Source organism: Branchiostoma belcheri, unplaced genomic scaffold (assembly GCF_001625305.1).
Source record: "Branchiostoma belcheri isolate BF01 breed outbred unplaced genomic scaffold, Haploidv18h27 scaffold10, whole genome shotgun sequence".
Taxonomy (NCBI): Eukaryota; Metazoa; Chordata; class Leptocardii; order Amphioxiformes; family Branchiostomatidae; genus Branchiostoma; species Branchiostoma belcheri.
This window is the reverse complement of record NW_017802380.1, coordinates 1730340-1745372: the sequence shown is the minus strand read 5'-3', so window position 1 is coordinate 1745372 and position 15033 is coordinate 1730340. Positions and strand designations below refer to the sequence as shown.

Here is a 15033-nt window from a genome sequence, read left to right as displayed (position 1 = left end):
AGGGAGAGGGGGAGAGATAGGGGGAGAGGGAGAGAGAGAGAGATTTGAATTTTAGTGGGCCTCAAGCAGCCAGTTTCTACTTATTGTAGGGGGTCAGAGAAGGAGAAAAAGAAAGATGTTAATGTCTTATGTGATCAAATGTCAGATATCATTGTATTAAAGCTGGAAACAGTGACATACTAAGGCTCACACACTCAGTTATAAATCCATTTTCGTCTTTTTGCGTGGGAAGAAAAAAGAGCAGAAATGTGGGTGAAAGGAATGCGACATTTCTTGGCAGTCCAGGTTGCCAGTCTAGAAAAAATGGGAACCAGCTGATTCAATAGTCTCCTTGTGACCTTGAACAAGCCTCCTAGACAGTTTGGAGGTGAAGGTTGTTTTTTAAGTAATGTTTGAATAGATTTCCCATCTTGGATGGCTGAGTTGTGGGTTTGTGTTTCTACTAGTCCTAGTAGCTTTAGGCACAAATGGTGGGTGGAAGGTGATTTTGTCAGTTGATTGGTAGGAAAGTCTCACCCGAAGGTGACCAATCATGAGCCGTGCAGATAGGTAAGTGGGAGGTATGTGGAGGAATTCAGGAGGTTGTGTAATTCCTGATTAAAGTACATCATACAGTTCCAATACAAGCCGAGTTCATTGTAGCCTGTGAATTTGAAGGTTATGAAAACCAAAAGACTTCCTGGAACTAAAAGCTTCTATCTGCTCTATCCTTCCCCCTGATTGTAAAATGAGCTACCCCCTAAACAAACGCTGCAACAGATGCCTGTGTACAAAATAACCACCAGAGTGCCCAGGGGTTAGAACGTAACTGTTAGAATGAGTACTACACCTGTTAGTTGATGAAAGATGGGTAGAAAACACCAAATAACACTTTTGTGTAGGAGTGTTTGAAAGAATGCGGAGTATTTCAGGGATGAGCTATTGGGGGAGGGAATAGGAATTTTGTAGTAGAGCTTTGGGAAGAAGAGCATATGTAGTCAGAATCGACATGTGTTTCCCTCTTGCTGCTTCTTTTTCATTGATGAAAATGTTCACATATGTGTGTGAGTCTTAGAAAAGTCTGTATGAGGCTGTATTCAAGTAAAGAAGAAATCCCCGCAATAGCCTCCAAAACATATCAAAATGTCTACATCACAGTATAGGCAAAACTCCTATCATAGCCTCCATTCCCCATAGAGGTGCACTTTTTATCAGAGGTGCCTTTCTGTCCTTTAATTGGGAAACTGGACTCCCATGTTAGTCACTATTATGAACCTAGAGGGCAAGTCTATGGATTACTGAGGTTGGGCGGAAATAAATGACTGTGTGTGTTCACTTCACTGTGCTGGGAGAACAATCAGAAAAAAAGTTAAAGACGATAATAATGAATTTGTTTGTTGGCATTGCTATTTACCATTGTTTGAGGAAACAAAAATAGATAAGCAAAGGTTTCTTTCATGAAGCATGTAACGTATGTCGTGTGTATTTTTTAAAGACCCGAACCACTTAAAAGTATGCTGGAATACTTGACAGGAACAGATATTGTATTTGTTCAGCTCCCAGCGTTGACTTGTAAACCAGCGAATGATAAAACATTGGCCATGTTATTGTCCCAGCTGTCTTAGCCAGTTTCTGAGGGTATCAGACATTGTCAGAAATCCCTTAGTTTCCCTCCCAGCACTAGATCGGTGTCAGATCCCGTAATCCCCAGATTTTACACTTTTTACCAAACATGGAGAGGAAGTTGAGCCTTGCTCAGACTTCAGACACCCCTGCAGCGGGATAAACAGATTTAGATGCCAGCTTGAGATAGACGCTCTGTTAACAAGGTTTTTGTGGGCTTCTGTTTTAAGTTCTGTACCATTTGTTTTTGCTATTACGTTTCCAGTTATCTTACAAACGGTATCAAACACTCTTTGAGGCTTTGAGCCTCTGAAAGCTTGTCCGGAGGCAACCCATTCAGACAGAACCTCTTTGGATTGAGTTTTGATTCTGAGTGGTTAGAAAATGTATTCAGTTTATTCTACCTTTATTATAACATTCCGTGGCATTTAACCCTTTTAAAGTGACTATAAGTCCTGCTGCTTTAGCTTAAAGAAGCTGTTTCACTGATTCAAAATTTTGACAGTTTGTATTTACTTGTTAACTGAAAAGGTCATGCCTGAAGGCCATAGGTTTGACAGGAGGTTTACACAGGTAAGAGAAAATCATTGGACTGAAAACTCAACTGGCTGAGTGGCTGGGTCAAGGTCGTCTAATTAGCAAAAAATGACCTTGACCCCAGAACAGTTAAAAAGCACCATTTGGAGGACAAGATGTAAGAGATATCTTGAAAATGTTGGTAGATTGACACTCCTGGTACTGAATGAACAGACATATTATGTTTGTGGGAGTGGCTTACTCTCAAGGTCACACGTCATTTGCATAAAGAAACCCATACTGAGGACGAGAGTATAAACTTCCATATAACTTATTAGGTTATAACAAATTTGTCTGTGTTCAGAATGTTCTGGTTTCTGCAGTTTCTATTTCTTAGTCAAAAGAAGCTGATCAAGGTGTTCAGTTATCTTTTGGCATATTTCTACTTTTAATGTAATTAAGCACATCTGACCAACCATTCAGCAACATTTCAAGGATGATTTGATATGTTTTGCAAGGTTTGGCACCTTTCCATGTTTTGAGAATCCTGACAACTCCGACAGAAAAGAAAATATCCACCAGATCTTTTCCAAATATTTTGAGAGTCACCCTAGAAAAAGAGACGTCATTTCCTGACTGTAGGTGAGAAAAGATATTTCCTGTGTGTGTGTCAGAGAAATAAGAGGTGGGAGGTGTAGTGATGGTACACCTGTCCAGGAACTGTGTGGTTCTCTGAACTGTCAATCAAAATTAGTTCAACCAATCAGAGAGTGGCTCCAGGTCTGTCAGATGTTAGCATTTTGATGCATTTGTTCTAAGGCCCCCTAGGCTGTCCCTACCAAATGATTGATGAGCCAATAGAAATGAATTTGTCCTAAGACCCCCTATGCTCTCCCCACAAGATGAACAAGAGTTCAGAGATCTCAGACCTCCATGAAATATGGGCTTACTTTGTCCTCATAAATTATGCAAATAACCTCTACAGTAACATAATATATGCATAGCAATGCAAACCTTTAAATAACTTACACATGTTACAAGGTATGAAATTCCCATCATTCACCAATAAGAATTTACAGAATTTTCACATTAATCATGCAAATTAGGTCATCATTTGCATAATTGATATCTGTTGATGTTCCGCCTGCCACAGATTAAATAGATTACATGTATAGCAGTACCATTATATGAAACACTGTAATTACAGAATTTCCTCATTAATTATGCAAATTAAGTCCGCATTTGCATAATTTGCATTTAATCATGTACAACTGTCTTTTAAGTACCTACACACCAAAAATGATGAAAATACGTTGTTCCAATATAGACTTATTGGCTTTGAAAGTTTTTACCAGAAACTAACCTGCAGTTCCAGAACAAGCTGCTAGGGGGACCAAACTTACGCCACTTATTCCTGACAAGATAAGCTATCTGTCACCAAAAAGTCAAGACCATAGCTTGTTCAGAACAAAAGATACAAAAACCGGAAGTTCTGCTGCAGTACCAAGGTCATCCAACAGGAGCCCATATTTGACCTTGAACTTTGTCTTCCTAAGACTTATCAGCATACCAAATCTCATCACAATCCATAAAGGCGTTATGAAGTTATGCCGCCTACAAAGTTGCGGAAACACAGACAGACAGACACACAGACACACAGACAGACAGACAGACAGACTGACATACAGACAGACACGCCAAAAACAATACCTCCATTTTTCATGGAGGTAATGATGAGCCAAACTTGGGCTTCTGAACACTTCAGTCAAAACTGTCCAAGAAGACTGTAGATAAATTCTGGTTCATGTGAACAGGTGGTCAGTATAGACAGGATTCTTGATGCTTGCATCAGTGGGGAAAATTATCTAAGGGAACAGCAAAAATAGGTCACAAGAAATGTTTATACCACAGTTATGGTCTAACACTGACCCTGCATGATTGAGGTCAGTAGACAAGATCTACTGCCAGCCATATATTCTGTAAAGTCAAGCACAATTTTATGTGGACAGTTTTCTAGTTTGTAGGACAGCAAGATGGTGTGGATAAAACAACTACAGATGTTACTATGTTTCTAAGTTATTTGACGTTTGACATTTGGTGACTGTAAATTCTGAATGTTTTGTCATTTCTATAAAGTCAGCAATATCCGTGTTGATCTGCTGTGAACACAGCACACTGTAAACTTTCCTTTTGTTTTCATTGTTTATGACACAGATTCAAAGATACTGCAAAGATTTTATTTTTCATACCTTGAAACTTATTTAATTGATGCAAAATTAAGTGAATTTACAGTACTATGGACCCCACCTGTAGTGTAGTGCCAAGGGATGAATTCTTGGGATATTTTCTGGATAATTTATGACAGCTTTAGTTTATAAAACCTTTTCTAGGACCTAGGTTTAACTTTAAATGGTTATCACCTTGGTGAGATGAAAGATATCAGATAGATATGATTTCATATGTAGGGTTACATTTATCAAATTTATATAGACTAGATTAATCAAAGGTAAAAATTGTTTATATTTTGATTAAATAGCCCCTCCCATTTCTGGCCTCAGTCAAATCATTGAAATTCATTTTACACATTTTTTGTACCTTTTTCATTTTTTTTGCAAAGGTATTTTTGACAGGTTGCCCCAAAAGTTCTTTTCTACCATGATCAAATGAATACCAAGACGACCCATAGCTCCAACAATAACAACAGAAAACAAAAAACAACAAACAGACCTCAGGCAATATTGCCATCTCCTTAAAGGGTGTAGGATTCCTTATCCCTACTCCATCTGTAAGATTCACATTCCTTAAGCATCCATTAAGACCTCTTCAGAAATAATACATTAGTATTATCTTACATAGTAATCTAGGCTACATTTCGACTGTCCTCAGAAAGGCCTTTCCTTTGCGTTTACTAAGTAACCTAAATACTTGGAATAGAGTCTTTTGCCAGTGCCTCGATTCCAGACGTACTGGCTACATATTAGAAGTAGGTGACATTCTTGACAAGTGTTGAAAATAAGAATGATAAGCCAGTGTTCTAGATAGTAAAAATATAGGCCACTGATATTTAAGTTTGATATTTTGATTTCACATTCTTTTGCTAGGATGTTATTTTTCTTGCTTTTCTGTTCAGAGCTAGTACCACCCAGTGTGCAAAAGATTTCTTGTGCCAAAGGCCTGTTCTTGGTTCAAACTTGATGTAAATCAATTTGACTGGAGGGGACATCAAAACACATGGGAGACCCCACCAGCTTTGATTCATTTACCTCCACCTCTGATTTATCCCTTCCCAAAAGTTTCTTGACATTGGGAAAGAGTTTTTTGTTTGAGACGTGAATCAGTCTTGAAAGATGTGGTATGCTAACCTTTTATAGGTCCCAAAAGAGTTTGCCTGGTCAACTGTGTGGCCTAAGGGCTACAGCGAAAGAGATGGGCACTGCCCTTATATACACCCAAAGCTTTGGGAAGGAAAGGGAAACATTGTGGGTTAGGGATGTACCCTCTAAGACTAAGTTTACATTACTACCTTTTGTCTTCCCAGTTGTGTTTGTATATACGGTATGTATCCTTTATAGTGTAATCTGTCTGGCTTTACGCTACCTCAAAATACATTTCACACCTGGTCCAGCTAACATAACTGGACAGGCCATCCCCTACTAGCTCATCTTCCCTGACAGCTCTGTTATGTATTAGATTAGAGGTTTATCTCTTATACCTGAGTGGAACATTCGAGCTGACATCCCAGCCCTGTATGCTCTGTATGGTAGTGGACATCCCTTTGAGAGTAGAGGTAGACACACTGTTGACCTGTGTGCACCTTGTCATGGCTAGTTTAACCATGACCTTGTCTTAATTTGGTACTTCTGCTCTCTAACTAGTAATGGATTTATGGGCAAACACCCATGTTTAAGGCTAGGGATGGTTGTTGTCCATTTTCTTTGAGATTGACAGATTCTTATGAAAGGGAAACATGCTTGTTTTGTGTTTTGAGTTCATTATTATCTTCCTTTTTTTTCTAGATTCTAAAATCATTCTTGGTTGCAAATTACATGTATGAAAAATGTGGGTGCTAGACCGTTTTACCTGATATTGACTGTTTTACTTACACTACAGAGTTTCTTTTTTTTTTTACCGAAAAATTGTAAAATGTATGTGAAATGTAAATCTGTAGATAACTAAGCTATATTTTCCTTATTTTACAGCCCTGTTCTGCTGATGAGCCGTGTTTCAACATCCCCTATGGACCGTCAGATCAGAAGGTAGGCACAAAGTCTCGTGTTCTCGCTAGACAGAGTTTGGGCACCATTTGACATTTTTACCTCATGGTACGGAAGTATTGTTTTGGGTGGCTGAGCTGTGGGTTTGTTTGCCTGTTTGTCATGGCAGAGTAGGTTGACAGCACATGGGTGGGGGGAAGATTGACAGAATGACAGGAGGTCATAAGGTCAGACACAGGAAATAGGGTTAATTTGGAAGGTCCCTAATTTGGTCAACTGGTGGAATTCAGAAAGCCAAGGATTGCCTAAGCAACCTTTTGACGCTGCACAGTTTCTGTCATAGTCCCAATCAAAGTCAAAAGTATGAAATCTCTGATTTCTGAAAAATTTGGTCAAGTTGCAAAAACATAAGATATATTTCAATAGCATCGAAAGTCCAAAATCTCAGTGGGAGCATGCCTCCTACATTACTAGCGCCTCCTACTTTGGTTTCAGCCCTCTACAGTGCCTGTGAGTCAGGTGGTGTTGTGGCCTGTGTTGTGACCACAGTGAGATGGTAGATTCCCTTCCCTGGTGTGAATGGGTTAGACATGGAGGAGGCACTCTGCTACTGACCACATACTTAGACCACCTCACAGTGGGGTCAAACTCTGCTCTGGGCACCTTCAAGTCTTCATGCTGTTTCAGTCAAGAAATTGTGGTTCATCTAAGAAATTCTTGAGATACCCAGACATGACTTCTATTTACAGCAGCAGTCACCCAGTTAGAGGGTCTTAAAGGGGGTTTGTGGAAACCCAAAATGCAGAGTCTGAAGAAGGCCACACCAAGGAGCTTTCATCTCCTTGTGATGAAAGCTCCTTGGCCATACCAAACTATTTCCTTGGCTCCCAGGTTATTGTGAACTATTTAGCAAATGGATGATTGCATATCCAGTCCATCCAATAGTTTTAGCAGACCACCCAGGACAAGACTTGTGTTTATGTTGCTTAACTAGATTTCATGATCCTTTTGTTCATCCTAGACAGACATTGTAAAAGTCTGGTGGAAAAGTCTCCAACAGGATTTAGTTATTTTAGATAAAGGAGAGATAAACTCACCTGGGTTGAGTTGAGGTCATCAGATGCAGGTAGACTAGAAATGGCCAAAGAGTTGGATTTCATTGACTGAAATCGATGTACTGCTAATCTCATCATTTTTATTTAAAACATTCACTTTTGGGATGTTCCATGATGGTAGAAGGTAAAGGGGTTTGAAAAAACAAAAATTAGATTGGTGCGAGTTGAAAGACAATCCATAAATAATTTCGTGCAGTCAGAGAAGGAAAAAACTTCTTCAGGGTGTCTGTAAAAAAAGTTAAGATGAAAGTTGTAACTGTATGCGACATTTTCACATCAACCTCCCCCTCCACCCTACATAGTTTATGTCCAAGTTAAGACAGGTGTGAAGCAGTCTTTTCTACTCCTTAGAAGTAAAACAGCCTAGAACACCCTACAGCTGAAGGCATGGAATTGGGTAACTAGCAGTGTCCAATTGAAATTTTCTGCCAGCTTCTCTGCAGGATTATTGTAGCTGCCTGTGACACAGACCCAAATTAGCCAAATTCTTGGAACAAATTGAGGTGGGAGGGGGGCCTGATTGAAGCTTAGTGTAGAAGTCAGATATTTCTGGCATTCTTTGGAGGTCACGGCTTGTTTAGATTAGGTGTTGATTGGAGGCATTTAGAAGCAATTAGAGACCAGAACAAATGTAGAATGATCCTGTTTAGAAAAGGGATTAGGAGGAGGCTGGGCCAAGTGGCAGACTCCATATGTGGGCTCAGCCCAGATCTCCTTATTTGTCTAGAAAGAAGCTCGTCAATTTCAATTAGAGAAGACCAATGGCCTCTCACTTGCTGTTGATCAAATTTGATGAATGGCATCTGCGCCTAATTAGAGCAGCCTAGGCCAGAGGTGTTGTTGACAGTTGACAGTAGTTTGTAGAGTCTGCAGCGCAGAAGGCATCGGAAAATACAGATGGTTTAGACAGTAGTACCGGTAGCCTGGGTGCCAGACTGTTGCCAGGGACAGTATACAGGCCAGCTCCTCTCCAGGACCAACATGTTTCAAGGCAAATCTTACCACAAATTTTACCTCAGTTAAACACTAACTATGGAAACACAAGCAAACACACAATAGACACACTGAAATTAAACCTTCAGACATGATCACCCATTCCAAAAACCAATGAAACACATAGCCCATGTACTAAAATACACTCACTGTCCAGTTTAAAAGCATAGCATAAAACATTATCAATTGTTGTAGCTTTTGAATCTTGTGCCCCCCATCGAAGCAAAAGAAATGAATGGCGCATTAAAGAAGACGTGTTGTTCTGTTATCCAGGTTGCTACCGTGAGCATCGATGACTGTGACACGGCGATCGCGGTCAAGTATGGGTCTGTCATCGGTAACTACAGCTGTGCTGCACAGGGGATCCAACTCAGCGGCAAGAAGTGAGTTCTGATGTGTCTTTCTTTCATTCATTCATTTGTTTGTTCATGCATTCATCCATTCATCCATCCATTCATTCATTCATTCATTCATTCATTCTTCAGATCTAATTTTGATAAAAAGGAAATTGTTGATGTTGGCTTTAAGTTTACTTGTCCCAATCAAGTCTCTTAATTTTTTCAATCCCAAATTGTTTGAATCAGTCATTTTGTTATATAAGCTTTATATAGCAAATGTACAAAAAAATTCTCAGAACTTGCTTGTGGCCAATGATACAAATCAAGCAATATTGATTATACCCATGTACCTGGAATGTAATATTTGTTGTTTAGTCATTAGGATATTAGATTTTATCCTACACCTTTTATTCTACTCAATAGTTGTTGGCATACAACCTTTCCGTACCTTATACAGTTGTCGTGCAATTAAGTTCTTCTATTAAGATTTGTACCTGTTTCTCCCATAGATCTCTTGACCTGACGGGTCCCATGATCATGGGCGGTCTGCCCAGCCTGGAGGAGCAGTTCCCCGTGAAGAACCGCGACTTCGTGGGCTGCATCAAGGACTTCTACGTCGACAACAAGTTCGTGGACCTGGCCAGCTACATGTCCAACAACGGCACCACGGCGGGCTGCCCCGCGCGACAGGAGTTCTGCACGTCCAACCCCTGTCGGAACGGCGGGACCTGCGAGAACGACTGGGAGAGGTTCTACTGTAACTGTCCCACAGGCTGGGGCGGAGCCAGGTGTGACAGATGTAAGTAACAACTTTTTTTCTTTCTGAAAAGCCAGTGAAAACTTTGTAACCCAAAGTGCATAATAGGTAGTCCTTAATAGAAGTAAAAGTAGTCCCATAGCCTTTTGCCTCCCATAGCCATAGAGACATGTTGTATCTCGTGCTTGGGCACGGTTTTAGATAGACCATGTGTACCCAGAACTGTGCCTGAGGTAGATGTTTTTGGACACACTAAGAGGATCCAGAATCATGCCTGATCCTAGCCCTAGCCCATTCAGGCATGGAACAAGATAGGCACAGTTCTGGATGTGATAGGTCAGTGGGTTGGTGATCCACTGTGTCCAGGGCACAGTATTGGAAGGCAGAATTTGTGGTTAGTATTTTGGGATTTGCAGCAAGGATAGCACATTTCCACAGTTGATTTAAGACTGACTCGAGCTGGTTTTCTTTCCGTACAACAGCGATGGTGGCTCCGAAGCGTTACTCCGGTGACAGTGTGATGGACTACGCTGTGTCCAGCCTGCCGGTCATCTCGCTCCCGTGGTACAACGGTCTGATGTTCCGTACGCGGCAGGCCAACGGGCTCATGATGAGGATCAACATCGGAGACTTCAACGTCATCAACTTGGAGGTGAGGAAAGACATCAGCTAGTCACATTTCTTGTAGATTACCGTAGTATTTGATTTCATATTTTGATTTTTTTAATGGGATACGGAGCTGTCAGTCCCATGTAAATGAAGTTCAAATATGGCCATTTGTTGCGCTCTCTCATTGTTTGAACTGATAATTGTAATGGGCTGACAGGATTAGTCTATTGGAAAAAGTGAGGAGTTGAACCTCTGCACATAAAAGAACCCAACACACTTGTCTACAATAAAAGGTATCTGCCCCAGTATGCTTGACCAGAAACACAAGTGGTATTGCACTATCAGCCAAAAGTCTCATTCTCTTTTTTCTTTTCTTTTTAACAAACTTTTGATGTTAGAAGATACAGGTTCATTGCAAACAGTATCGCTTCACCATGAAGACTTTCTTAGTCTTCTTTTTAAACACACTTTCAATGTTACATCTTCTGTTTGTTTGTTTGTTAGTTGGTGAACGGCTTCCTGCAGTATCGCTTCACCATGAAGACGATCACGATGACGAACCGTCACGTGAATGACGGGGCGTGGCACGCCGTGGAGGTGCGCTGGACAGACTCCGGAGAGCTGGTGGTGGACCTGGACTACGGCAGATCTGTGGTAAGGGAAATTATACTGTAATAGTGGAATTATGATACAGTAACTGTACCATAGTTCTCACTAGGTATTTGAGCATAGGGGCCTCTTACACTATGGTTTGGACCCCCTATGCTGCGATTTAGCCCTCTACAATGTCTTTCAACCAGTGTAGGAGTGTTTTTGGGGGAAGGACATTCATAAATCTTTCAAAAAATGAAAATATAACTTCAGTATGATGTTATAACAAAGGGAAAACAAAATCTTGCCCCCAACAAGCAAGAAACAGTGTCTCAGGTGATTATGAGCTACAAAATTTTTGGGGCAGAATACTGGACATCCTGCTGTGGTCATGTTTTTGGGACTCAATGCGTGACTGTTGCTCTTCTGTACTTGATCCCTACGCTGTGAAAAAATTCCTGCTGAAGACCCTGCTGTACTATCATCACTTAGGTGTAACTTTGCAGGAAAACCTTAAAAGATCAACAGTAATCCAATTTTTCTCCCTTGTTTCTAGAACTCGACCACCATTGCAGACTGGATATCCCAGCTGAGGATCAGGAAGGTGAATGTAGGAGGGCTGAAACAGGGAACAGGCTCCAACATCGTGGTGGAGAATGGCTTCAGGGGATGTATACAGGTCAGTACTCTCTTCTTTTTTTTAAAGTGCGCTATTCCTTTTCTAATGTCTGGTAAGATGATGTAAACTTACCTTTTTCTATTAATATGTATAAAAACAGTACCAAGTCCTCTTCCCAGGTTGGGCTTCAATTTTGTGAACTGTTGTGGTGTCGTAAAATGTTTAAAATTGAAGCCCAACCCAACCAAGCCTTACACTGAAGACAGAGACAATATTTCATTCTTTGATCCTATCTTCGAAAGGAGACACTCCAGTCTTAAATGGTCTACATAAAGACAAACTGAATCCATGACCTTCTGTCTGTCTTAAGTGTTTAACAACTGATAAGACGTCGTTAACCTGTATGTTGTGGTACAGAAACCAACACAGATACCACATTCCTTCTTGGTGTCCTTCTCGAAGAAGGATGCCCTTTGTCTTGTGAGCTTGAGGTACTAGTGCTTGCTTTTGTTTCGGAGCCACGTAAGGTGGCATCGGGTAACAGCCCTTCAGTGCTCTTCATCGTGCTTCTGTGGTGTAAGGGTCGAGAGACTCCCGGCTGTCAGTTGTGTTTGAATTTTTGAATTCTTTCTTGTTCAGTTAACAGACAGCATTGGTTCAGTTCGATACAGCGTGTTCAGAAAGCTCTGTTTTGGAAAATTTAAACAGTCTGCCACAGGTATACTAACAGTTCGGTAATGATGCCTTGTTTGTTGTTGGCTTATTTTCTCATGTTCACAAAGGAAGTCCAACAGGTGTGGGCACAATGGTTCAAGTTCAAGCCCATAACAAAGGAAGTTTACATGTCTGACAAGGATATCGAAGCCATTAGTAATGATGGAATAAGTGGTCAGATAAACCCCTGTGATAACGGGACGTGTATGAGGGCCTGCAAGCCCTTTTTCGTAAGGCGTAATCAGGCCATTTTAGACTTCGTAATTCGTAGGCAGCCTCCGCAAAAATCAACGTAATTCGTAATTGGACATTAGCCGCAAATCGTAAAGTCGTAATCAGCTCTGAGACTTTAACATAATTCGTAATAGGCGGCAAAAATTTTGCGTAATTCGTAATCACTACACCCTTTGCAGGCCCTCGTGTATTCATCATTAGTCAGCACAGATTGATGACATCACCTGGCTATGTACACCTGTGTACATGCGTGTACACATGGGACCTTCTTTTCACTCCAGCATCTTCAGCTATTAGGGAATGTTTGGAACTCCTTCCCTACTGAAATTCAGCATGCGTTGAGAAGATAGGAAAAAAAATCTGTTTGAAACAATAAAACAATTTAAGCTATGCTGTCCTACTTTTCATCGTAACAATTTTACCACTTTGTCCGTAGATATTTCCTCGCAAAAAGGACCTTTTTACGGAGGTGATGATAGAGGGGAGAGGGTTTTTGTTGTCCCGTAGAGAGAGAAAAAGAGAGAGAGGGTCGCAGGCTGCGATGTTAAGTGTCTGGGGAGGGTCCTGTGGGGTAACAGGACACTGTTTACCCCTGGGGGGTAACAATGGTCGCCATCTCCAGTGTTTGTTCTCCTGACAGCTGCTCCAGACCCTCCAGTTGAGCGGAAAGCACCTCGAGTGGAAAAAACAGCCGTGTCTGAAATTCCCCTCCATTCTCCTCGCTGTTTTGTGTAACTCTGACCCGGCGATACGCACGACACGGCGTCTCGTCACCGCTCCCCGTGTCTCTCGACCGTCCGTTGTCTGACCTGAATTTTTGCGAGGAATTTTGCGAGATAAAGACGTATTTGTTGATAGATTTGGTTACGGTGCCTGTATAGTGCTGTTGACAGAAGGCATACACCGAGATCTAACTGTACGAACTGTCAGGAAAGCTTTCAAATCTAAGCTGGCCGTCACTACAACCTCTCACCAGAAGGGTTTCTCTACTAGGCAGGATGTTTCCTTCCTAAGAAATATTTCAAGAATGAAAAGTACGTTTGCCGCTCTTGAGGACGTGGTGGATAATTTTACCCTGTTGACGCAAACACGACATCCGACACCAAAACAGATACCGAGGCTCAAATTTCAGCGCGGACGGCTCAGGAGAAGGTCTAACATTACAAACAATTTCAAGGTCAAATACACTCCGAGAGAAGCACCCATGCAGAGTGTTTACCCATCATACATCACTGATGGCTTTTGTTTTTTTGGAGGGGGGGGGCGGTGTTACTTAATGTCGACTTGGTTGATACTGCAGTGTGTTGTCAGTAGTTGGTAGAGAGCAGGAGTTGGTTTACAAACTTCTTTGTATCAAGCCCCAGACCTAAATACAGCCTGGCCCCAGCTGAAGTGGGGAAGGATCATCGTTTGGCCCCCGGCCAGTTGGACCCCCTAACCCCCACGGAGTGTTTTTGGACCCTCCCTGGTCTGTAATACTACAGGAATGTGCGGGATATTGTGGCATGATGGTATCCTACAAGTTCACAGTCGTTATCAGTTCTTTGATGTGCGGAGACTGGCTCGTCTGGTGATGCCTGTCCCACAGAGAACAGCTTTGGCACATCAAACCTATGCAGTGTGGATGTACTGTGCATTCAGTTATTTTCAGGGAGACTTTTTGAGTGTTATGACTGTTTAGTAAATAAAAGCACCATGTGTTGTTTTAAAATGACTACAGTGTCATCAGCAACTGCAAGCATTTTTTTACAAAACATGTAGCATTAGGACTCCCTCTATTTCTTGTACAGTCAAACCTGTATAGTGTCTATAGTGTCTATAGGGACTTGGCCCAAATGGCCCAAGAATCTTAATACTTGGGTAATACTACAAATTGGTCATCCCAAATATTATTTGGGACGACCATAAAGTGACCACGTGGTCTACATGCAGATCGAGGTGGTCACCATTTCAGACTATGATAGTAGTATGTATGTGTATAGCCTCCTTGAACCTTTATCTGCCACCAGCCACAACGTGGCGGTCAGGACACCATTGCAGACTATGTTCGTGTAATACTATACAAATGGTAAAAATTATAAAACATTATTTGTAACATGCTGTGTACTATTCCAACCTTCCAGGGCGTTACGCTGGGCGGTGCGCGGAACCAGCTGAACCCTTCCACAGCGACCAGTCACAACGTGGAGGATAACTGCGTGGTGGACGACCTGTGTGACTCCTCGCCCTGTCCTGATAACTCCTTCTGTAACGACGAATGGGAAAGCTTCTCCTGCCAGTGTGACATAGGTCAGGGTCAAGTTTGTTTGTTTGTTTGTTTTGCATAACCAATAAACTGCCTTCAGGCGTGACATACCAGTTTTGTACATGTAAGTACAAGGTACATAAGACCGGACTGTAAGGTTTGAACCACACACTGGGAAGGACTCGTACTCTTCGCCCTGTCCTGATAACTCCTTCTGTAACGACGAATGGGAAAGCTTCTCCTGCCAGTGTGACATAGGTCAGGGTCAAGTTTGAATCATCCTGATTAGATTGTTACATTTTTATGACAAAGTCATACATTAGATGCAGACGGTCTTCTCCTAGTCATGTGAATAGCTTTATTAGTTAGGTTGCTCATGGGAAATGATATTCTTTGAAGACAACCTAAGTAGAATTTACCTGGTTGATGTTTTGGTAACTCCCTGGCTACTGTAAATTAATTCATTTTCATGGGGACTACATGTAA

At 41.5% G+C, this 15033-nt stretch overlaps 1 protein-coding gene across 1 annotated transcript in view; it reads left to right on the top strand.

Moving 5' to 3' along the window:
• LOC109471571 (cadherin EGF LAG seven-pass G-type receptor 2-like) overlaps positions 1-15033 on the top strand; it is a 74506-nt gene that overhangs the window by 29638 nt on the left and 29835 nt on the right. Inside the window, 7 exon segments of the mRNA XM_019770925.1 lie at positions 6318-6374; positions 8714-8823; positions 9288-9577; positions 10018-10187; positions 10649-10798; positions 11292-11414; positions 14426-14591. Coding sequence (XP_019626484.1) covers positions 6318-6374; positions 8714-8823; positions 9288-9577; positions 10018-10187; positions 10649-10798; positions 11292-11414; positions 14426-14591 — 1066 coding nt within the window.